The 24,492-nt window shown below is 46.2% G+C and overlaps 1 protein-coding gene across 1 annotated transcript in view; it reads right to left on the reverse strand.

Moving 5' to 3' along the window:
- Positions 1-14,738: 14,738 nt before the first annotated feature.
- Adamts16 (ADAM metallopeptidase with thrombospondin type 1 motif 16) overlaps positions 14,739-24,492 on the reverse strand; it is a 118,509-nt gene continuing 108,755 nt past the window's right edge. Inside the window, exons 21-23 of the mRNA XM_021180538.1 lie at positions 22,661-22,885; positions 17,026-17,173; positions 14,739-15,898 (exon numbers count right to left, since the gene is read on the reverse strand). Coding sequence (XP_021036197.1) covers positions 15,783-15,898; positions 17,026-17,173; positions 22,661-22,885 — 489 coding nt within the window. The 3' untranslated portion in view covers positions 14,739-15,782. The remainder of the gene's footprint in view (positions 15,899-17,025; positions 17,174-22,660; positions 22,886-24,492) is intronic.

Consider the following 24,492-nt stretch of genomic DNA (forward strand, 5'->3'; position numbering starts at 1 on the left):
CCTCCCTCCCTCCCTCCCTCCCTCCCTTCCTTCCTTCCTTCCTTCCTTCCTTTTTTTTTTTTAACTCTTTGAGTGTTTGCTTGCAAGTCTGTGTACTACCTGCAGGCAGTGCCTGTGGAGGCTCCAAGAGAGAATCAGATACCTAGGACTGAAGTTACAAATCATAGCCTCCTCTTGGAGGCTGGGAATTGAGCTTCAGATCTTTAGAAGAGCAATCAGTGCTCTTAACCACAGAACTATCTCTCCACCCTCAGCCCATCAATTCTTAATGCTGCTTGTTTTTAGATTATTATTTTTTCTCAAAATAAATTCCTCATCAGTTTTAGGGGCCAGATACATGGGTAGCACTCATGGATCAAAGGTCATTTGTTTCTGTCCCTTCTGTCCTAAGCCATTCAGTTCTAGTCGATAAGAACCCACACACATTGCAGGAAAGATGGCAGAGAGACAGAGGACAAAGATGTAAGGATCCATCTGTGACTGATTTACATACACTTAGAGATAAACCAATCAGAATCCACTATGAGGAGAAGTCAGGAAAGGGTGAGCTGTTGCCTTCTGGGAATGTGAAAGGTCCCATGCCGTGTGAAGGCAGAGTAATTTTGAGATGAGTCATGTTAACAGGAAACAAATGCATGTAAGATCCCACCAATGGAGGTGGCTGGAGCAGGGCCTGGTGGGACAGAACTCAGGGTGTGAGTGGGCAGGCTGGGAAACTATGCTAATGTTTAGCTACATCTGTCCGAATTCCCTCCTTGCTAATAGTAGTCTTGCTACCCCATCACAGCAAACTTAACCTGCGTAGGTTGGTGGATGAATTGCTGGCCTCAGTTGTGTAGATTTGAGATTCACTCCTGCCTCTATCTCCCTACCTTATCAAGGACTTGGTTCTCTGGCAACCCACTCAGTTCTCTTCTGACCTTAGACCCCTCTCAGGGAAAGGAAATGCCAAAATGAAGACACCGAGCTCTTTGGGCTTTACTACAAACCCCAGTGATACAACTCAAAGAGGCCAATTTATAATTGCTTTGTAAAGTTGGACACTGAGAACAATTTATGTCTCACCATGAAATACAGCAATCAACACCAAAAGGGCTTTTATTCAGACAGGGTTTAGTGGTGTTTTTGATTAAAGGGAAACATGATGGTAGCTTTGCTTGTGAGCTCTAGAGTTGACCCTGAGAACTGACTACAGAATCTCCCTTCCCTTCCAGGGAAACCCCAGGGGACATTTAGACTTGTTTCTTCCAGAATCCAAGTCTGTTGCATCTAAGAAGGAAGGTGAGTAGGCACTGTTCTTAGCTCCGTGAGCATTGCTATGGTTACTGAGACCCGTTGACTGCAGAGGTACAAGGGCGATGTGCTATGCACCTTCCCAGCTACCACTGTGCCTGTGCAGTTCTGCTCTGTACCTTCCCAGTCATCACGCTGCAGTTGCACCTGTGCAGCTCTGACTGGGGGCCCAAGATCCTGAGGGGGGAAGGGGGACTACAGCCTGTCTGTCTGCTGGTGAAGCAGGCTCTCTTTGATTCATAAGAGGCAAAAGTCACAGTGGATAATTCATGAGCTGACTAAAGACTCATTCTCATGAAATCATGTATGTGGCTGACCCTTCCTTCCATCCAGGCTAGGCTGTTATGCACAATGTTGTTATGAATATTCATACGTTTTTCAGTGAATGTGTTTTCAATTTCTTTGAGCTTATACATAGAACTTTGTTCTATTGCTGTGTCATGTGATAAATCTGTTGCACTTTTTGAAGGTCTGCCAATTGATTTCCAGAGGGGCTACAGCATTTTGCATTCTTAATACTTGGCACTTAAAGACTTTATAATGAACTTGTTATTGTAGCTCTGCTCGTGGGTGTGAAATGCTGGCTCACTGTGGTTCCCTGATGGTTACTAATATTTGCCAGCTTGTTATCTTGTTGTTGACCAGTTGTAGGTCTTTGGAAAAATACTTTAGATTTTGTGTGTGTGTGTGTGTATGGCTTTTTTTTCCCTCAATTTGACCTATTTGCCCTTAAATTGTTATTTTAAAAGTTTTTTATACATTTCTGAATAGTAGGCCTGGTCTTCATCTTTGGGAGCCATTACATTATATTTTGGCTCGGGATGTCAGTAGGGCACAGTAAATGCATTAATTTGGCAATATCATTAAACTAAAAGCACACTTCATGCATCTAGTCACATGAACATCATGCTTAAGCTAGGCCATATCATATATATTCTGAGCACGTAGTTTAGCCCACAGATAGAGCTAGTCATGTAACATGAAGCCTGCATTGCACACATCATGATGATGTGCTTCGTGGCTCATGTAACTTACTCAGTGCCATAGTGAAACGTAAACCAGTGCAAGTGCTCGGGATAGTTTTGCATCACCATAAAGTTGAAGACATTTGCTCGATCACTGTGACAGAGATATCTCTTCTACCTTAGACTGAGACATGAACAAATCACAGTGTTGGTGTCACTGTTCTGGGGTCTGAGAGTCTTCATGACTGAGGCTAGAACTGCCCAAGCACACAGTTATGAGACATTTGAAGGTTTACCCTCTCAAGGGCTTTGCTGTGGTCATAAAGGATAAAAGGGAGAAAAATAGAGAAAGGGGGAATCAGATGAGGCTCCAAAGAGGCTTTTGGACTGAAAAGCTTCATGGATTTTGTGACCCTAGAACCACAAGTTTCATGGCTTGATTCTCAGAGAACTGAAGAGCCCAAAGGAATGTGCCCTTGCTTGTGACCCAAGGGCATCCAGAAAGTGTGTCTTCTGACTCATCAGAGTGTGTGGCCCATGGGGAGGAGTTATTTGCAATCCCAGGGTGAGGGGCTTGCCTATCCATTGTTGTATGTAGAAAGCACGCACAGTCACTGTTTCCCATTATGCCCACTGTTCAGTCAGCACTTCCTTCGCTAGCAGGATGCCATGGTTGAGGGAGGCAAAGAAAAGTCACTGCAGTGGTGATGTGTATCTTTATCTGAAGATAGGAAAGGAGGGGAGACTCCAGGGGACCTGAGGTATGTACCTGAGGTATTTTGTTGTTGTTGTTTTTCATTTTTTTACTTTTTATTTTTAAGTGGCAGTTAATTGCCCATCAGTGGCAGAAGGCTGTGTCCTAGCAATATCTGACATTTTAAAGAACATATCCTTCCATGCCTTTTGTGTATTTAATCTATTACATTACTACTTTCCCAGAGGAAGCTAGAACTGGCGCACTAGCTTCCAGGGACACACCCTCTTGCTTACCATGGCTTTGTTTGCACATATACGGGCCTTGCAATTCCAACCAGTCCTTTATCATAGACTCCCCAGTAGGTAGCCACCTCACATTGTCTGTCTTACTAGCAAAGAAATCGACATTCATCCATAGCCCTTCATTTATTCCTTAATAACTACCAATGTTTTCCTCCAAACTAGCAGAGACAAAGCACTGCTTGGGATGACAATCGTTTCTCTTCTATTCCATGTATTTGCACAGTTATAATGGCTATGGATAGCTCTTGATGCGTTTTATCCTTTCATTTTTGCAAGCTAGTTGCCTGAAAGACTTGGAATATGAGATACATAGTCTGTGCACCATCAGCTATTAAGTGCTGAGACTTCTTTCTGTGCAGTATGAGAGCTCAAACTCATAGCCTTGTGCATGCCAGCCTAGTCCTCCATCTGAGCACTCCAGCCCACCGCTCTATTAAAACACTCCAGCCCAGTGCTCCATCTGAGCATTCCAGCCTAGTATTCTATCTGAGCATTCCAGCGCAGTGCTCTATCTGAACTCCCCATCTAGCTCCAGAGACCCCTTCTTGAGTCCCTGATATTCCTGGCCTTGGTCCTTTGGACTGGGCCTTGTAGCATTTTCTATTCCCTTTCAGTTACTGCAGAAGGAATCCTAAGCAGTGATGCTTAAATGAGACCTAAACAAGAGTGAGTAGCTCACATTCTGCCCACAGTCTGAAAGATACAGGTGCTTACATAGCATGGCTGTCATGCATTTCTGAGGGCTGGATCTCTTGAAGCTAGATGCTAAGAAGAGACACCGTATCCTGATCTAAGCTGAGTACAGTTCTGATATTTTAACAATGAGTCCAATCAGCAGGAAGGACACCAGACTGGAGATTCAAACCAGGTGTAAGTGGAAAGAGGAATGGGATTCAGAGTGGAGGGAAGTGGGAAGATGGTGTCAGGGGTGGATCAGGCAGCTGGGATTTGGTTGGGAGGTAAATGGGGTTAGATAGAAGCAAACTCACCTCTGGGCTGAGTCAGGCTTCTGCATATCCCATGAAGAATGACAAGGAATGGATGGGGTGGGAATTCCTGATATTGCAGACCCAGAGGGGAGCAAGTGGCCACTGAAGCTTGTGGAAGCAGCTGAGAAGGTTCAGGAAAGCTGAGCTGAGAGGGATGTGTGACTGAGCACACAAGGAGAGAGCCTTAGAGAAGCCACATGGGATCAGAACAAGACTTCCCAGTTTCTAGATCCAGGTTCCAATACTGGCATGCACTCAGGTGTGTTGGGTTGGGAATGTGCTTGTGGCGATCAGAAAACAACCATGGGCATCATTTCTCAGGCATATTTTGTGTTATTTCTTTATTCATTTTGGAGACAGCATCCGAGTCTGGCTGGCCCGTGAGCCCCAGGAATCAGGCTACCTCCATCTCCCCAGTGCTGGGATTACAAACATATGCATCACATTCACCTTCTGTTCTCTACCGGTTCTGTTACTCAGGGCCTGGTGCTTCCCTGGCAAGCCCTTCGCTGACTGAGCTACATCCTCAGGCCTTAGATCCTGACTTCCTGCAGCTGCAAGGATGGAACTTCACTGAATGGAGCTTTACTGAGACTCTGAGTATGTGGAAACACTGACTCAAGAGTGATATCTGAGTTGGTGACTTCTGAGAAAGTGGCTTTGTCACTGTGTAGCAAGAGAACTAAATCAGAATCACAGAGATGAATGATGCCATTGTTAGGAGTCCCTGCCATTGGCCAGGGCCCTGGAACAGAAAGGCTTACAATGAGATGGTACATGTGTCAGGGATGTCTTCATGTGATGTCCCCTCAGCAGTGATGGTGACATCGAAAGTGTCAGTGCTGAGCATTTGCCTCCAGCCCTTCCAGGCTGCTTTGCTCTGCTTTATGCGTTTTGAAACAGTATCTCTATACATATCCTTGGTTGTGCTGGATGGCACTATGTAGACCAGGCTGGCCCTGATGGGACTTCCAGAAATAAATGACAACTATAAAGATTTTAACCTCTGTATGACCACACATCTCTAGCAACATCATACACTTCATAAGCTATGTCCTCTTCTCTTCATTTAAGCTCACCCAGAGCTGATCAGGGTATTGAATACACAACACTCATTTAAAGAGAAAAATGAAAAAAAATAACAAAATAATTCTTCCAGTGGATCAGAGAGAAAAGGATATATACTATATACCAAGTGGTAGGTGGCTCTGACAGCAGAATGGATGATTCTGTAGACCCAGAGGCTCAAGGACCAGCTGTCTTCAAGGCTGGTTCCAGGCAAGGGCTCTCTCCCCAGCCTGTAGATGCAACCTCTGTTTGTGTTGTCACATGACCTTTCCTCTGCGTGCAGGAGAGAGACTGGAAGCTATTCTCTATGAGAACAGTGGTCCTGTGTCATTAGGCTCCCACCCTTCACTGAACTCATTTCAAACCCTATCTCCAAAGGTAGTCAGCCACACTGGAGCTTAGGGTATCATTGTGTGGACTTGGGGCACACACATGATTCCATGTGGAACATGTACTCAGGGAATGAGACCTTAGGCTTCTCACAGTCATGGAAGCAAGAGTGACCAGGACAGAAGCATGGAAATGCACCACACATTTGAGAACACTCACAGTCACTTCAAAATGATGGAGGACAGAGAAACTGAACAAATACTCTACCCGTTTCCTCTCAGTGGTGACACTTTATCAGGGTAAAGAGGGAGGTTTGCATGTGCCCCAGCTACTGAAAAAAAAACTAGAATGGTGTGGCCTCATTTGTATTGGTAAAAGCTTCCTCCAGGGAGGACAGCTCTGTGATATCCAGTGCCTCTACAGAAGACATGGAGTTCGGCATCAGTGAGAATTGGCAGCTACTGGTGTCCCCTTGGCACAGAGTCACATGGAGAGATGATCCAGAGGAAGTAATTCTTCTGGGTTTTGTAGAGACATATGTGGCATGCCTTTCTTGGCCCTGAAAAAAGGGTGGCGGGGTTCAGATGTACAGTCAGAATCAGTGGATCCCCTGGACACCAGGCTGCCTACCTAGGGAGCACAGCAGAGTCTGACCCTCTTTACTCTCCTAATCTCAGAGCAGGGAATTGTTGCTGGCTTATCCCTCACTTCAGATTAGCTTTCATTATTTTGCATATCCACAACTGATCCTTTGTGGGTCTTAGTCCCCAGATGAAAGGAGTCAGCTTGGTCCAGCTGTCAAAAGCACAATATCAGAGGAAGAAATCTCCATCACTGTGAGTGTGGCCCAATGCTATCACCAGGTGGGTGTCCTAACATGCTTCACTCAAGCACATAGACCCTGGAGGAATTTAATTGCTTTCAGATCCAGTCAAGAGGCAAGTGCACATGGCAAGGCTATTTGTGGGGGACACTGCCAGGAGTATCTCAATCTATATATGCACCCCCCCAGTAGCCAGGTAGCCCTGGAATCTACATAACTGACCTCTTCCTGCTCTACCTGTGACCTAGAGTCTGGGTTTGGGCATAAGGATTTCAGCAGTCGTGGACAAAATGATTTCTGAAAACCCTTTGAATCTTTTCATATTTTGTTTTGAATTCAAAGCAACACTTTTCCACCAGCTGCCTGGTGAGTGAAGCTCTGATTTCAAGGCCACTTCATGTCATTAAGAGATTCTCAGATGTGAAGAGCATGTGACACTCTTCCAGAGAACCCAGATTTGATTCTTAACACCCAGATGGCTGACTGTTCATAACTGTCTGGACTCTCAGTGCCAGAGCATTAGGCGGCCTGCACTGCCAATGACGTCATGGGGCCACACTACTGGACTCCTTCCCTGCCTCAGGAATATCATGCATTGCTTTAGCCAGAAGACCACACACTCAAGTGGCAATGTACCCATTTAGAGCAAAAGCACAGAGGAAGTTGGCCTGTCCAGTAGCATCTGTCTCTTTCTCTTGGGATGATGGAGCAGTATGTCCTTGTTGGAAGCTGAACAAAACATCCCAGAAGGCCCTGTGCAGTCCATGTATGAAATAGCCTATCAGAAGGTTGTTATCACAGTGGCAATAAAAGAGTAGGTGTGCAGTGATGGTATGGAGGCTCAACAGGATACTCGTTAAGGGGCATACTCTATAAGGCTGGGGTGCTTCTACATACTGTGGTGTTCATGCACACTCTGGCCACTACTTCAGAACTCAGTGGTTGGATAAACAAGGCAACACTGGATGCACACAGGCACCGGTGGGGATGGTAGGTGACCTACAAACGTGTGAACACACCTGAGATGTGTGTAGCACTAGCCTGTTGCAGCTGCTTGGTGTGAGTGTCTTGAGCAGCCATGCAGATACACTCTTCATCTCTGGTAACCCACAGAATGATAGGATGAGTTCTCATGGTTATCTCTGGCCACATGAAGACAACTGGCATGTGATGAGGACAAGATAAGCTATGGTCTCATCTGCAGAAGACTGGGAGCCATGCTAGATAGATAGGTATTGTGTAGATAAGTCCTGTACTGCCCCCACCGAGACCTGTGCATGCAATGTGTCCTTTCTTAATCTCAAGGGGATTCTATTTGATAATGAAATATGTGGTCACCCAAGGCTTAACCCAGACACAAGTGCAAAACTATCCAATCTTTATACTAGCAAGAAAGACTCGAGAGCTTTCAGTTGAAGATAACTAAAATCAGTTGAAATGAAAAGAATTGGCTTTAAATATACCCATATCACTTAATTATCAGTTTTTGTGTAGTTGAATGTACATGCACAAACAAAGCAGGATTCTGAATTAACAGGTTGTGTTTTAAATCTGTTAGAACTTATTCTCTGTATCTATGTCACCAAGCAAACCCAAGTTTGGGTGTAGGGTCAATGTTTGCTGTGCAATCTCTTGCTGGTCCGCTGGCTCAGCTTACCTGAGTGATGATCCTACTTGGAAGGGTGATGCTATCTTTCTCCCTAGCAGTCCACAGTTCCTTTAAGGCAGGAGTCATGACTTGTGTATGAAAGCCATAAAAGAAAATCAGTAGTCTAAGATGGAAATGCTGTCCAGAGAAACTGAACCAAGTGGGATTGGATGCTTGGATTTATGTGTGAAAAGATACACTTGCAGATATAGGCAAATGGAGAGGTGTAGAAAGAGGTCTATTGGTTGATGTTAGACATGCATAGGCAGAAATAGATGGATAGATAGATAGATAGATAGATAGATAGATAGAGAGAGAGAGAGAGAGAGAGAGATAGAGAGATAGACACAGAGAGATAGCTATTGATAGGTAAATATAGATAAGAGATGCTTGAATAGATAATAACTAGGCTAGCTAGATATTGATATGTAGACATAGATGATAGATAATAGGTGAATAGATGGTAGATAAGTTAATCAATAAATAGATGATACCGAGCTATTTAGATGGGAAAATAACAAGTACATATATAGACAAAGATAGAGGCTGACAGATTGTTACTAGGTAAACAAGAGAATTTATTAGGAGAATTGGTTGTAAAGATTTTCGAGGCTCACAGTCCCATAATCTGCAAGCAGAAGGACCTTGTAGCATTATTCAACTGGAAGTGGATGCTCAAAGGTCTTAGAACTACTGGATTGGTCTTAGCATCTGACCACTTAAGAACCAGAGATAAGGGAAAATGTGTGTCCTGGCTGAAGTAAGAGAAGCAGTTTGGATTTCACCTGCTTTTGTGGGGAGTGGGAGTGTTATGGGCTTTCAATGTATTGGATGGTGCTGCCCACACTATTGATGGTGGTGTTTACTACATTTAAAAATCCCAAAGCCAATTTTTCCACAGACAGCATCCTAGCATCTAGAAATATTGCTATATCACCAATCTGGGCATCCCTTAGTACATTCAAGTTGATATCAAAAATTATTAATATCGAAGAGAAACAATGGAGTTCATTTGTATGCTGACTTTTGATGTCCCAGTGGTCACAATCTCTCTGAGGCTTCCCCTGTGACCTACCTGCTTCCCAGCACTGCTGCTCCTGATCACACCACTGACCAGTTACCAGCTCTGGTATATGTGAGTTTATAGAACAGTTGAGGATCTGATGTCAAGAAGTTGGGTGTCACTACCCTTCAGACTCATCATGTCTAAATGAAGATAATCCTTTACAGAGAAGAATCTTCTACAGTGGGAGGAATGGGTGTGAACATTGTGGCTCTGAGCTGGGGATGAATTGACAGTTCTAAAATCTGACAGAGGTGATCAGAGTCATTAGAACGCCCCTGGAGTTCTTGTGACTGGAATTCCCGGTGAGAAGCACAGACTGTATTTCTCAGTAGAACTTTGCTGACCTCAGTGATGGATTCCTAGCAGAGGAAATAATGTCTGCTGAAACAATGATGGCTTTCGTTGTGGCCCTCTATCTCAGTCACACTGGAATAGGCTAATTTCCCTTTGGGCCAACATGATGGAATTTGAATGAACAACTGCAGCATAAACTCTTTTATACCTAACTTTTAATCTCAAGCTCTTAATATAACATTTGCTTGTAAAAAGTTTTGCAAAATGTTGCCCAGAAGGCATAGCCTTGCCCACTACCCCTTTTTCTCTAAGAATGGCTGCTTTTTCCTGAACTTCAGGGTTCCCATATATGCATGGAAAGAGGAGAGAGTGCTTTCTTGGAGCTGTGAGGTCTCCTTCATGGTGCTATCTTCCTTGGACTTAAGGATCCTACACCATGAGTTCTCTTTAGCACCAACAACATAGAATCCATGCATACATTTACACTGTGCAATGACTAGCACCCAGCTATGCAGCTCAAGGTGCCTGCTCTGGGTCTCACTCAGCACAGGGTGTCTCTGTTCTTCTGCCTACTATTATACTTGCTTGCTACTCTCCATTGCTTTGGCTTATGAGGGCCAGAAACCTGGATGTGATGCTTTGAATGAGGAATACTCCCATAGGTTCAGGTATTTGGACACTTGATGCCCAGGTCATGGTGCTCCTTAGGGAAGTTTTAAGAGAATAGAGCCTTGCTGGAGGAAGTACATCACTGGAGGAGTGCTTTGAGAGCTTATAGCGTCACACAATGTCTAGGTCACTCTTTGCTTCTGACATGGTGGTAGAAGTGTGATGTTTCAGCTTACTGCTCCAGCTGTCTGCTGCCAGGCTTCCCTGACATGATGGGTTCATCCTCCTGAAATCCAAATACACTCTTTATTCTGTAAGGTGCCTTAGTCATGATATTTCAACACAGCAACAAAGAGGTGAGTTGGGTTTTCCTGTTTGTGTTGGAAAAGAAAGGAAATCTTTAGGCAAGGGGTGATGTGAGATTTCTGCTAAGTAGGTGACAGAGGGGAGAACACTGGAGGCTAGCTGTGAATGGCAGTGTGGACCCACCCTATGAGGGATGAACCACAAGACAGGTCTTTGCTGGCATCGGCTAGGAAGAGCACACAAGAAGGAATGCCTTGGAGACAAAGTGATCTCTGTCACAAAGCACGCTAGAGAAAGGGATGAGGGCATGCTTGGATGGGGGAGCAGCAGCAGCACTCAGTGAGTGATTTGCAGCTAGGGATTCTGGGAGTTCTAAGAGAAACTTCCACGAACAGTGGTAAGCTTTCTGGTTTCAGACACTTTGAGTATGCCCCTAAGTACAGACAACAGGAATTGTGGAAGTAGAAGGGGAAGGATGGGGCTAACCCCAGGTATGTTGTGTTGACATGCCTGGGCTTATCACAGGCAAGACAGTGGAGTACACATGGTGGTGCCAGACTGAACACATTTCTCAAGTAGACCCTGGTGGGGGTCAGGACCATCATACCAGCAGACTTTGTATTCTATCCTTGTTTAGGTTCTTGTCTGGGGCAGAGGTGAGAGGCTCACGGGTCTTTGTTCTCATTGGGGAGTACTGTTTGTAGGGGTCACTAGCCTCAGCTTCCTGAAGTCTAGAGGCATGGTGTGCTTACAGTAAAGGAAGATGATAAGACGCTTCGGAGAAGGGCAACATGCCAGAGTTGTGGTACAAAGAACAAAGTCAAGAAAGACCAGGGCAGAGAGAGCATATGAAGCTTGCTTCCTGTCCTGCTTTAGCCCAAGGCAGGAGTGGGTTTGCAGAAATAGCCCCAAGGGGGGTTGATGTGTCCTCTGAGACACAGAGGCATGAGCACCCACTGGAGCTGAGACCTGGCTGCCCTGGCTTACCAGACAGGCTCAGAATTACAAAGATAAGCAATAATACTGGATATGGGAGTGGGGAAGGGTGAGTTTTGCCACAGGAATTTTGAGGGGTGTAGGAGATTTTCTTTATCTTAAAGTCTCATGCAGATACTAGACACTGGAGTCTCTGAGCTAGGCTGGGAGGGATTGTTTGAAATGGGGAGCTTTGGCTAGATCTAGAGGACAGACAGGCAGACAGGGGGGAAGAGCTGTTCCTGATCTGCTTTGTCTGGTTGGGGCTGGCTCCTCACCCTGTCTCACCACAGCTTTGTTTTGTCTGACTCCTTCACAGCCTGGAATTCCTGGGGTCTGCATGTTGTCCAGATGGTTGTGGTTCCTGTTGCTGGGACATTCCGGGCTCACCCCATTGGGTTCCCAAATGCAGCATCTGGCATGATTCCCAAGAGGCCAGTGGGTAGGGACAATGGCTGCCTCTGGCTCTGTCACAGCTTCTGAAGACAATTGATAAGGGAGCAGAGATAATCCCTGCCTAAGCCCTCATGAGAAGACGAGGCAGCCAGAGTCATACTCAGCCTAAACTCGTCATTCACCAAGCATGCTGAGGCTGTAAAGATGTCTCTGGGTTCTCTATTTCTCTGACTATGGCCCATTTGTCACTAAGAACAGATGTGGTAGACAAGACATCATGACCAATCACAATCACCTGACCACAGCTCCTTGGGCTCAGAACCATACAATTATTCCAGGGCAATATGAGCAGCCATAGGTGAGTCCCGAGAAAGGAGGGGTGCACCGAGCACCTCCATGGGTCCACTGGTACCCAGGTTTTGACATTGCATATGGAGTGTGGTGCATAGGAGGGTTGAGAGGCAGGACCCTACCATGCACTTGGAACTGGGTGTGTCCCTGTGCACTTCTATACTTTACACTTAGAGCCATTTCCTGGCCCAAAGTTACAAGAGACTATATCAAAACACACAATTGAGAAAGAATAAGAAAAGTCCTCCAGTCGGGAAGAGGTTATATGATGACCAGAAATTTCTGGACACTGGAGTCTGAATATGGTAAGGTCCAGGTGCAACAGCAGGTTCAGCACTTGCCTTTAAGGAAATCCATGTTTATCTCCTTAAAGAATGAAGATGTGTGTGTGCGTGTGTGTGTGTGTGTGTGTGTGTGTGTGTGTGTGTGTATATGGTGTAACAGTAGGTTCTTCTTTTAAAGTGGTATCTGAAGATACTCAGGTATTGGAGCCTTACTGAGAATTACAGATAGAGAATGCCTGGCCCAGAGACAAAGAGGCTAGATCATTGTGGTGACAGGAGTATGCACCAAGAGGAAGGACCACACAGAGTGAAATGAAAATATGTGTAAGGACACAAGACAGAGGTTCGTGCTGTGACTGCCATGGCTGCTGACATGGCTGGGCTTCTGCTTTCTGGTCGAAATCACTTTTGCATCTTAAAACCTGCTAGCCTGGGAAGCACCTCATTGTCCAGTGCATTCTGCTCCTCCCGCTGAATTCAGAATGCCTGACCCCTTGTAATGAGAGCTTCAGGTCCAGAGCTGTTTAACATGAAGTATCATCCTCTCCACTACATTCAGCAAACACTAAACACATCCTAAGCAAAATGTGGTACTGGGCAGTTGCTTGCTCCAATGTTGATGGCAGAGAATAGATAAGGGCTCTGGTCAGACGTGGTGCAGCCTGGGTGAGATCCTTTCAGTCCTCTTCTGAAGGAGACCACGAGTAGCTATGACCTTGGAGTGGGAGTCAGAGAAGGGGCTGAGTTTCCTAGTTCTGTCCATCCTGACTTTAGCATACCTGGTCCAGTTCCCCTGTCATTGTTTTCCCTGAGAACAGAGTCTCAGACAGACAGTGGCTGCTCCATTCACTTCTCTACAAGCTCACAGTTCTGTCCAGTCTTCAGAAGGTTGTCCTTCTCTTGACACCATTGCTCCTTGTAGAGAAGCCAACACCTGTCTGATCCTATCCATGTGGAGCCCAGATGTGTTTGCTTATGTCAATTTGTAACTGCATATTATCTCCTTGAGGGACTGGGGCCATATCTTGGTCATATATGGAGATAATAACAGGTTCCCAGAAGTTTGCTCTGTTGGCAGGGCCTTGGAGAACTGCCATAGAAGGTCGGTGAATCAATATGGCTGTGAGATTTGAAGAACTACGGCTTTGGAATGTGTCACTCAGCATCCTATATAATTTTGTTTTGGTCTGTCTCTTCAGGGAACATTATACAGAGTTTCGTTCTTGATCTGTGTGTAAAATCGGTTGTGGAGTCTCTCTACGTGGGTAGATGAGATGGCCTGTACTCAAGGCTGTGGTGTGCTCCTGCAGCAGCAGAGGTCCTTTGCAAGTGAAGCAGACCACCTGAGTGAGTGGACCAGCCATGGGAGCTGACTTCCCCACAGTGAATTAGCTGATCATCCCTTGCAGGAAGGGGTGTACCTCAATCCCAGGAATAGCAATGGCTTCCCATGGAGACCAGCTAGGCCTGGATACCTCTGAGTCAAGTGGAGTACTACGCTGGTTATTCTGATTGGTTAGTGTGACCAGAGCATGTGATATGCTGGTCAAATCAATGCCAGACACTATGCTCTGTAAAAGTGTGTTCTAGATGTGACTAGCATTTGAATTATTAACCTTTAAGGGAAGATTATGTTCCCGCATATGAGTTGGCCTTAGCAGATGAGCTGAAGGCTCTACAGAAGAAAATAGAGGTTCCCGTGAAGAGTTGTCCGACACTGAAAAGATATTTTGGTTGGCAGACAGCTTGCCTTACAGGGACAAAGCTATTGTCCATTCCTAGAACATTATAATCCAGATATGGTGGCACACCCTTTCTAATCACAGCACTTGAGGAAGAGAGGCAGGGGGATCTTCCATGCATGGTCATTCTTGGCTACACAGTGGATTAAAGGCCAGCCTGTTTGCAGCCTGTTCTCTTAGGAGATTCACAGTCTAAATGGTAACGACATCCATTTTGTTTCCAAACTGCAGGGTTCTACTACGAACTCAAGGTGAGTGAGCTCTATAATCAGTGAGCAGTCCCTTGAATGACTTCTCTTCTCTTTATACCTCTGTGGGTTCTGAGTCTCAGGAGAGCTCCAAAGAGAGCCAGTAAGGATTGTTGCGTAAATGCTTCCACACAGTACACAGCCTCCATCACCCACCCTTGCACATCTCTCCCACAGATCTGTCCTCTTCTCCTCCATGACACTGGTGGGGAATTTCTCTCTTAGGCCAATCACAGTTTTTCCATGACATTTTAAAACCGTCTTAGAGACTGCTGTCCTGATATCCCCTGCCATCCATCCCTTCATCTGAGCAGTAGACCTCATGAAAAAACCATGAAGCGGTTCCAAAGCACACCATACAATATAAAATTTATTATAAAACTTCAGCAAATATAAATATCTGGGTTCCTACTGGGAAGGCCCTAGGTGGAGAGACCAGAAATAAGCACCAATGCAGAGGGAGATGGGAGCAGAGGTTGGAGGTGGCTGTGGGCCTTTCCTTTATAGACTATTGGCCTTTGCTCTCAGCTCAGAAGCAATCAAACTTATGGGATGTATTTAAAAACCACTCAACATACAATCCACAGCCTAGACCTTAACACTAACAGCACATTGGCCCCTTGACTGATTTCTATTGCAGGGGACCCTCACTTTCCACGGACACCTAGATTTTAATGTAACCGGTGCTTCCAATCCCTCATTTAAAACAGAACACTGAGAAATGGGTTGAGACAGGAACTCACTATAAAAAGTTGAGGAAGAAGACAAAATGTTGAAGTTGCTCCTCCAGCTCAGAGACCGGAAGTACAGAAAGCACCTTAGCAGGAATGTTTTTCCATTTCCAAGTATGCAAAATCTTATATCACAGCCCCCACCCAACTTGCAGGTACCTGTTCCAGGAGCCACTGGGGCAGGAAAGAATTAGCCCATACCTGCCTATCAAGGTCCGTAAACCTTTCACAGTGAAAATGGGGTCTCCAAAGTAGGAGGAAGGCTGGTGTGCTGGATGGCAGATATGTGAACATTTTACTGATTTCTTGGTCTTTTTCGTTTAAGAAATGCACCCAGCATTTGCTAGCTTGGATCTGGCTGTCTTTAGAACTTGATTCCACTGAATGAAAACATGGGGGGAAAGCTGCTTCCTGTGCACTATAGCACGGACTCTCCCTTCCACGTGCAGGAGACCAGCCCGCAGGATCCCACTTCCCCACCCAACAGGGTGCAGTTATGTGTTCCTATACTCAGAAACACATGGATCCACTCTAGGTCAAAAGACCCACAGTCCTTCCAGCTCCTGTCTTTTTTGGATGCATCCCAGTGCACACCATGCAGCTCTTGGGGCTGGCCTCTCTCTCTGCCACGGGGACATCTTCTTGTTTCCAGGACTGGTCCCAGCTCACAGGTTGGATTTGGAGCAGGTGTTGCAACACTGCTTGCTGTAGAACCTGTGGCCACACATGCCGTGCTGAGGTACCAGGTAGCACCAGTGGAAGAGGTCTTTGCAGAAGGTGCCTAGAAACAAGCACACTGCATGTCAGCCCGAGACTCCGATGAGCAGCACTGGACCCTATCAGCTACCTCTGTTGTTGCACAAAGAAAAGTGAATTTGTTGTTGCCAGAGAAGAGCTCCCCCTCTAGGCTGGTGGTTATGGTTTGAATGTGAAACCTTGTCTAGAGCCTGTTTTGTCTGAACTCTTGGTTCCTGGTGTTGATGGCGTTCTGGAAGGTCATGGAACCTTTAGGAGACTGAGAGTCACTAGAAAATGTGGGTCTTGAGGCTGTAGAGCATGGCCCTGACTCTGGCTTTCCTTTGTGTCTCTGCATTCTGATTATGGATACAATGTAACCAGCTATCTCACACTCCTGCTCCATCCCCCACCCAACCCCTACCTCCAGGACTGTATCCCCAAGTACTACATAAGCCAAAGTGTGTATGTGTGTGTGGGGGAACCATCTCCATGAAGGTACTTCCTGTGAAGTATTTGGTCACAGCAAGCGGACAGTTATTTATATGAGCTGTTAAAGGGGTCTTGCAGGACACTTGTTTTCATCAAACCCTTCCTACAAAACTGGGGCTTTCTTGTGCTAAATGCACTGATCCAACTCCTTGTTCCCACAGGATGTATACAATATGGACACTGACTGAATGCCATCCACCTGGTTCTCAGGATGAGCCCAGTCACAGGCTGCCTTAGCCCAGATGGTCTGGTCTAAGGTTCAGCCCGGACATCTGAGACATTTAGGTTTGTCCATTGCTTAAGGTCTTCTGCAGGTACACAAGAATGGCTTTTAGAGTCGACCCAAGGAATACGGAAGTTCGGTATATTTCAAGGTTACTTTTGTTAAAAAATGGTCTTTCTAAGGATCACAAAGAGCATACAAAAAGATGTAAGCATATGCCTTTTAAAGGAGAGACATCACAAAAGGTTCTGTCTTTTCTTGGGTAAGACGACAGTGGCAGGGATAGCCTTGTAATTATTTCATTGTAAAATTGAAGGAGGAGAAAAGAAGGGACAGCCCCAATTCCAGGGTGTTCCAGCCAGCACGCCTGTCTCCTGAGATCTTCTAAGGAATGTCTCCAGAAATTTGACACCACCACCAGAAATACCCAGGTCCAGTTGAGCAGTTCTGGCACTCACCTCTCTTCTCTGCAATGGGGCAGAAATGGGTGTTGCACGCTGAGGAGGTCTCAGGTTTCTCAGGCAGAAAACAATCTGAGGCTGGCTGTCCCCAAAGCAGGCATTGTACAGTCCTCCTCTGCACACCACCCCCACAGCTGGCTGTGCACTGCAAAAACCACACAAAATAGTCACAAGCTGCCAGGACATCAGCTCAGCTCAACCACTGGCATGCCCACAGGTCAGAGGGCAGGACAACAAGGAAAAGGGTGGAGGTCCCTGAAGTGAGGTATGTGACGACAATGCAGACACGGCAACTCCATCTCACCCTTCCCCCATCATGCACGGGGGTGTATGTCCAGCCCTCTCCTAGAGCCCCACAAACCATCCCAAGCTGTGGGTGCTCCGTGACCTGGCTGTCATCACCCTTCTTGAGGATCAAGAGAAGACACCCTCGGTCTGTTGGGATGCTCTCAGTTGGGGATGCAATGCTGCAGCCTTGACTAAGGTTTCCTGGGATCAGCATGATGGAGCACAACATACTTGTTAAAGACATCAATGTTTTGTATACAAACACAGGTATCTGTGGATTGTCTTAGGATTTCCTCAAATCATAGACAGTGTAAAAAAGAAAAGACTCAGATTCCATCTCAAGGGAACTTAACACAGGTTACTTTTATGTTAAAAAAAAATCAAGGAAGTTGTCGTCTACATCATTTTGGTTTCTTTTAAACATAATTGAGGTTATGCTATTGCTGATCGACACTGAGTCCAATGACAGGTACTCTGTCACTAGTGTGGGGCTTTGTCTTAAATCTGGCCTTATCATGTCCTTGTGCCAAAACCCTATTGCTCCTTCTCTTGCTCTCCTCTGCCTTCAAGGCAGCCATATTCAGGGTTAACTGCAGATATGAGCCTCTGTCTAGAATGTTCTTGGATGAGTCACTGATAACATAGGAAGCTAGTGCATGCAGGAGGAGAACAGGTTGCTTTCTAATGACAAGAAGGAACAGTGTCGTTAGGGTCAAGATGGCGCCTTCCCTGAGAAGCCTGGGAAGCCACATGGGTGTTAAAGTCAGACCCTTTTGGACTACAGGTTCCTCGGGATTCCTAGGTCTGGGCCAGCATGCTAGCCAGGAGCTCTTTGAGTTAGAGCATCATGTTTTAGCCCTGTAATCATCAGTAATTCAGGGAGAATGGAGAATGAGCTGCAAAGATCAATGTTCACTGTCTATCAAGGAACCCATGCCACAAAAACTGCATAGATTTTCCTCTGACACTAGCTGTGGGCAAAAGTGTCAGGATCCACAGAGAGACTGACAGAGGAACTCTCATGGGTCCTTGGAGAGTAGTTCACCCAAGAAAGAAAACAGAGCAAGTCTAGACTGTATGATATCAGCTGTCTTTAGGCAAGATGGGTGGCTCAAGTATGTTAAGAATGTGAGCAATTAAAGGGACACCTGGAAGATGAGGTCAGTGCTCAGTCGGGGTGTGTGGCAGGCAGGCAAACTGAACAGTTGCTTAATGTTTAGGAATCATACTGTGAAAGTTCGGGACACACATGACTCAATCCTGTTGCTCGCCCACACTTTCAAGGCAGCACACTGGACCCGTTGTCCCACTTCAGGGGATTAGAGCATCAGGAGAGGAACCCTTGTCCACAGCAGCCCTCCAGGGTCAGCCAACTGGATGCTGAACTTGTCCTTGCTGCTGCCTGCCACCATCAGAGTATTCAGGGTGACCCCAGATTCAGTGGGACCAGAAAGTAATGTCCCATCAAACAAATCACCTTTTCTTCCCCAGTGAGGAGGGAGGGAATTTGGACACACAGTCCTGGGAATCTCTGCTAAAGGGGCTGCATTTTGTCATTTCTTTCTCGTTGACTAATGCACGGTCAGGCCCTGAAGCCTATGATCGGAACATTTCCTAGAGCTAGACTCCTTTACTTCAAGATCAGTGAAAGTCACCCACCGTTCAGTTTTCACTTGTAAGTATGGCAACCAGAACAAACAATGCTTTGGGCAGCTGCAAGTTTTGTTTCTGAGTACCTCCAGGGTCAGGTGGGTCAGCAGGTTCCCCACTCTGTGTCATATTTCCGACATGCTGTAAAAGCTCGTTTCAGCCCTTTGTTCTTTACTCTGTGCATGTCAGGCCCCCAGCTCAGCTCATGGGACACTGAGAGCTCTTGGGACATGGGCAAACAGGACTGAAACAGCAATGGGCCTGGTATCACCAGGGACATCTGCAGTCATTTCTATCTACCTGCCCCTAGTTCTTCAAACTGAACCTGTTCCTGTTCAGCTGTGGATTCTACTTAGTGTGACAGTGAAATGTGACCAACCTTATAACACAGCTTCATAGCATCTTCTATAAGACCAACTCTTGAAAACCGAGTAATCATCGAGCTACCAAAATAAAGCCTATGCCAGGGTGAGGGGCATACGGGGGATGGGAGTGGGTGCCACTCTCTGAAGAGGAGAGGGAATGGGGGAGGAACTGTGGGAAGGGAAGACCAGGAAGGGGGGCATTGATCAGAATGTAAAGTGAATAAATTATCTCCTATTGTTTTACATAAATTATGATTTTAAGTTGGGAGGCATTCTCAACTCTCCTCTGCAGGCTGAGGGCCACAGATTGGATACACTTCGCACTTTTAAAACTGTTATGTTTGGTTTGATGTGTTTTCCCATCAATTGATTCCTCTAATTAACAACCCTAATAATCACCCCTCACTCCTGTTTCAGGCTGGGTTCTCAGCATTTAGCACTCATTGATGGACACAGAGACTCAGTCCCTGACCCCAGGGTTCCTGGTGAAGCCACTGATCTGATCAGCGTGTGGTCCTCAGCCTGGCAGTGCAGCAGCAGTGAGAACCCAGGCCCTCAGCAATGCTAAGTTCGCACCTTCACCTCCCAGTCGCCCCGCCCTCTCTGTTTCAGGCTTGGCACCATCACCTGTGATTCAGAAACCCTGGTTTAGAGAATTCGAGAATTCCCCATAGGGGAAAAATACTTGTGTAAGAAACAGCCTCTCAACTTCCCAACATTGGACTGAAAGAAAAAAGATGTTCTGCTCAAAATTTTGGCAATGTTCTGAATCGATAAAGATTGAAATATACAAGGAGATGAAAAGAAAATATGAAGTTAGAAAATGTGTATTTCTTTTTCTCTCCAGGGAAGGGAAAATGTGGAAATTGTTTATCAAGTATGCAAACATAGTGGCTTCAAACTTAGCTGTATGTTTAGGATTTTCATCACAGAGTTCTTGGGTCTTCCATTTACACACAGATAAGATGTTCCCGGGGTTCCTGGGAGCCAGCAGCCCCAGGGCTGGAAGGCAGGGAGCCAGCAGGGGTCAGAAGGCTCAGTTGGATGCTTGCTGTGGCCAAGCCAATGACAGCAACTTTGGAGGAAGACTGTTCAGTGGAGAGTCTGGACCATCAATTGCTTTGCCATCTTCCTGCAGTTTTTCCTGCATGTCCACTGAACAGTCTGCTGGTGGCACAGACTGGCTGTACTCTGTGTGTGCTCCCCTCTCTTTCTCTACCATTGCCGCAGGGTTTCACAGTTGTCATTTATGAAGCCAACAGTGTCATCTGTGACACAGCTGCTGACCTCACATAGTCAATGACCTTTTCAAATAACATGTACTACCCTGGTCCTGCTCTGCCAAGCTTTGAAACACTCATCGCTGACAAGTGAAGTGAGAAAAGTTTAACGGTGATCACGTTTAAGCTGTTCCCAGCCCCCAACAGCATGGCAAACACCAGATCCTAAGTCCTGACTGAAATGATTTAGGTCAGCGTTATATACGGTGGTACACCATAGCCTGAGAGGATAAACAAAACCGTTTGAGTCTGACCCCCGGATAACAAATCAACACAACATGCCTTAACTGAGGTAAGACTAAACCTGCTTGTAGTGGAGGGTCAGCCAGTCACAGACCATCCATTACTACCTGAAATTTTTCCAATTTGAAAAATTTCCCCAGATTATGGGCAGGGTCACAGTTACAAACGCTTATGAAAAACATACAACATAAGCTATTTCTCACCCCTTAAAGGTTATGGTATTGCATCAACAAATGAGTCACAGTGAATATAAACCATAGTCAGTTGATACAAATGACTCATTAGACAGATCAGGCATTTCAGATCCACCAAAACTATCGAAGAGGTGCAGTAGCTTTTGGTCAAGTAAAGTATTGATAAAACTCTACACAGTCCAAGAGCAAAGCACAGACTGTAGAGTTGATCACTGCTGGGGCAGGGATGGAGCATCTGGATTGGTCAACTCCACCAGTCATGAGGGTCACACAACTGCAAGACCTGTCTGCTTCTTGGGCTTTGACCCTAGCACCTATTCCTGCAAACAGTTATTGTCTCCCCAGGAAAAACTGTGAAGGCAGATGCTGCTTTGCTTGTAGTGAGTAGTGAGTTTGCCTGGCTCTTAAGTCTTTAGAAACTTACATACATGAATGTGGTCACCAGGCTGAAGAGCTAAGCACAGGCCCTTGTGAGGTTTTAGTGTAAAGCATCCTGCACGGGATTGGGTGTTTCAAGTTTTAGAAGATAGGGCCTAAGGAGAGAAAGTGGATTATGAAAGTGGGTTTTGGGCTGTGCCTCTGTCTGGCTACTAGAATGAAGCAGTGTAAAAGGATTGTCCTGAGCAGATGCAGGCCAGAGAGGTGGTTGGATGTACATCAGTGGCATGCTGGCCTCAGCAGCTCTGTGTTTACCCAATCTGGAAGTAGCAAGCAGTGAGTGAGGAGGCGGAGCATATGAGTGATGGACTTATGGAACCCAATCAGTGAGTGAGGAGGCGGGGCATAGGTGGGTGATGGACATGCAGAACCCAGGGCCTGAGAAACAGAAGCCCAAGGGACTCAAGTACCCAGAAGTCAAGTAGAAAGGAGACACAGAAGGAGGGCAAGCCATAGGAAGGAAGTGATAGGAGAAGTGAGGCCATGGGTAAGGAGAAGGGTGGAGATTCTAAAACCCCTAGAACAGTTGTTCTCGACCTTTCTAACGCTGCGACCTTTTAATACCGTATCATGCTGTGGTGACACCCAACCATATAATTATTTTTACTGCTACTCCACAGTTATAATTTTGCGACTGTTATGAACCGTAATGTAAATATTTGTATTTTCTGATGGTCTTAGGTGACTCCTGTGAAAGGATCATTAGACTCCCAAAGGGGTCACGACCCACAATTGAGAACCACTTCCCTGGAGGAACCCTGGAGACTCTCAGGTCAGGCTGCTCGCTCTACTCTAGGGCCCAGGCCCCACGTGAAAATCCCCATCTCATTTTCACAGCCTCTTGGTTAGCTATAAACCAACCACTGCTGATTTATTATGGATCTCATACTTTTTCCATTCACACCCATCTCTGGGGATCTCTGCCCAGGTTTTACCAAGAGTATTACATTTCCTTACAGCTGATGGCATAAACATTTACAATGATACTCAGGGGCCCAGTAAGTTTCAGCAGTATGTGGAGCCCATTCTCAGTAAGCCACACCCACCCTCGAGGGGCCACCCACATGCAAGAGAGGAATACCAGGAGGGCTCAGTGGGCTTTAGGGAATGCACCCCAACAGGGAGCTAGCTGCACCTTCCCAGTGTGAGCCAGCCATCAACATCAGCATCTTACCTGAGACCAGGGTGAGGCAAACCAGCTGCCTCTTGGGGAGCCTGAAGCATCATACGGAGGATGTTTGGGGCAGGGAATCAGGCCGCAGGCCCGTTCCAGCTCCAGGTCAGGCTTTGGCAGATGCAAGCATTTCTTCGAGGCCAGCTCTCGATACTTTCCGGAGATGTACTTCTCAGCACACCTGAGAACTCTCTGTTGTGTTCCCCCCTGGCATGTCACAGAGCACTATGAAGAAGAGCACAGAGAAGGGCATTTGAGCGAAATCAATGAGCAAAGTATCCCCTGATAAAACTGTTTTAACACTTATATAAATAAAGATGTTTCATGGCTTGGGCCTGGGCATTTAAAAAGATGTTACAATCTGAGGTTGGGTGTCTTAGCACGCGTTTGGGTGTTGTGGCACACGGATAGTGTTGTGGCACGGGGTTGTGTGTTGTAGCATGGGGTTGAGTGTTGTGGCACAGGGTTGAGTATTGTATCACAGGAACTCCTGGCTTGTGGGGCTAAGGCAGGAGGATGGCAAACTTAAAACCCTGCCTCAAAACAAGAACAAAACCAGCAGAGCATAGAAGCATGGCATTATGGGTAATAAATAGGGGCGGTCCAAAGAGAAACCACATGGGGATGACTGCAGACATTTTACTGAAAAGTATTGTCCTGTCCCTGATAACATCAGAGCGATTTTATGAGCAAAGACGTGGAATGAATCACAGCTCCCTGCATTGCCCCCACACCTCCTCTGCAGATACAATATGAGCCCCTAGAGTATTCCCAAATTCAGAAACCTTCCCTAGAAACCTGAGTGGTTCCTGGAAAGAAAGCAAGCAGGCATGGGGGGTGAGAGCATTTGCTCCCTCTGGGATTCAGGCCAAGCTTGAGTGGTCCTTCAGCCCAATCCTTGTATGAGCAGAGAGGCCCGGACAGAATGACATGTGGACAGAAGTGACTGAAGCATTTGCTAAGCAGAAATGGCTTGTGAGAGCAACACCCTACCGAGGGCCAGTGCTGGTGTTTGCAGCCAGGAGAGAGAGCGCACTCTGAGAGAGTGTCGGGGGAGGGAGGGAGCACATGATTTTTGCAAGGATAGATTGGCAATGCTGGGCAGCCTTAGGAGCATTGTGCCAAGGTGCCAACAGCAGATTTAAGGGAGTGGAGGTTCCCACACTCACTGCCTTCTGTGACCCCTTAAGCCGAGGCAGAGTCTCCACTGGAAGACAACTCTATGCTGTGTGTGTGTGTCTGTCTGTCTGTCTGTGCATTAGTGAGTGTATATATATATATATATATATATATATATATATATGTTCTACATGTATATGTGTGTGTGAGAGCGTGGTGTTTTAAATTCCATGTCAAGGATCTTCTCGCTGGACACAGCCGAAAGAGTAAGCAGCCTAAGTCTCCTGCCCTTCTTCACACGCAGCTGCAGAGGTTTGCCCAGCAGATTTTCAGCTTTTTCAGTATCCATTTGCCCTGGGTGAAAGGGAACATGGGCTCTTGACTAGCAGCTGTGAGCTTACTTTACGCAGCAAGCAATGCTGCATTTAGTGGTCAGTGACAAACTGTCTCAGATGCAAAGCCCAGGGCTCGTCTTACTCCCTAGCAAAAGCACTGCTTAAGGTGTGTGTGGGGGATGGGGCACCTTAGGTTCTTCCCTGAGAAGGATGAGCATGACTAGGGCCAGGAATAGGGCCAGGACCAGGAATTGGCTTCCCTTCTCAGCTGCTGCAGGAAGGTGGGGGTTTGACCTTGGGGAATAGACTTTTCTTTTCTCTTTCTTTCTTTCTTTCTTTCTTTCTTTCTTTCTTTCTTTCTTTCTTTCTTTCTTTCTT

This window comes from Mus caroli, chromosome 13 (genome assembly GCF_900094665.2).
Source record: "Mus caroli chromosome 13, CAROLI_EIJ_v1.1, whole genome shotgun sequence".
Taxonomy (NCBI): domain Eukaryota; kingdom Metazoa; phylum Chordata; class Mammalia; order Rodentia; family Muridae; genus Mus; species Mus caroli.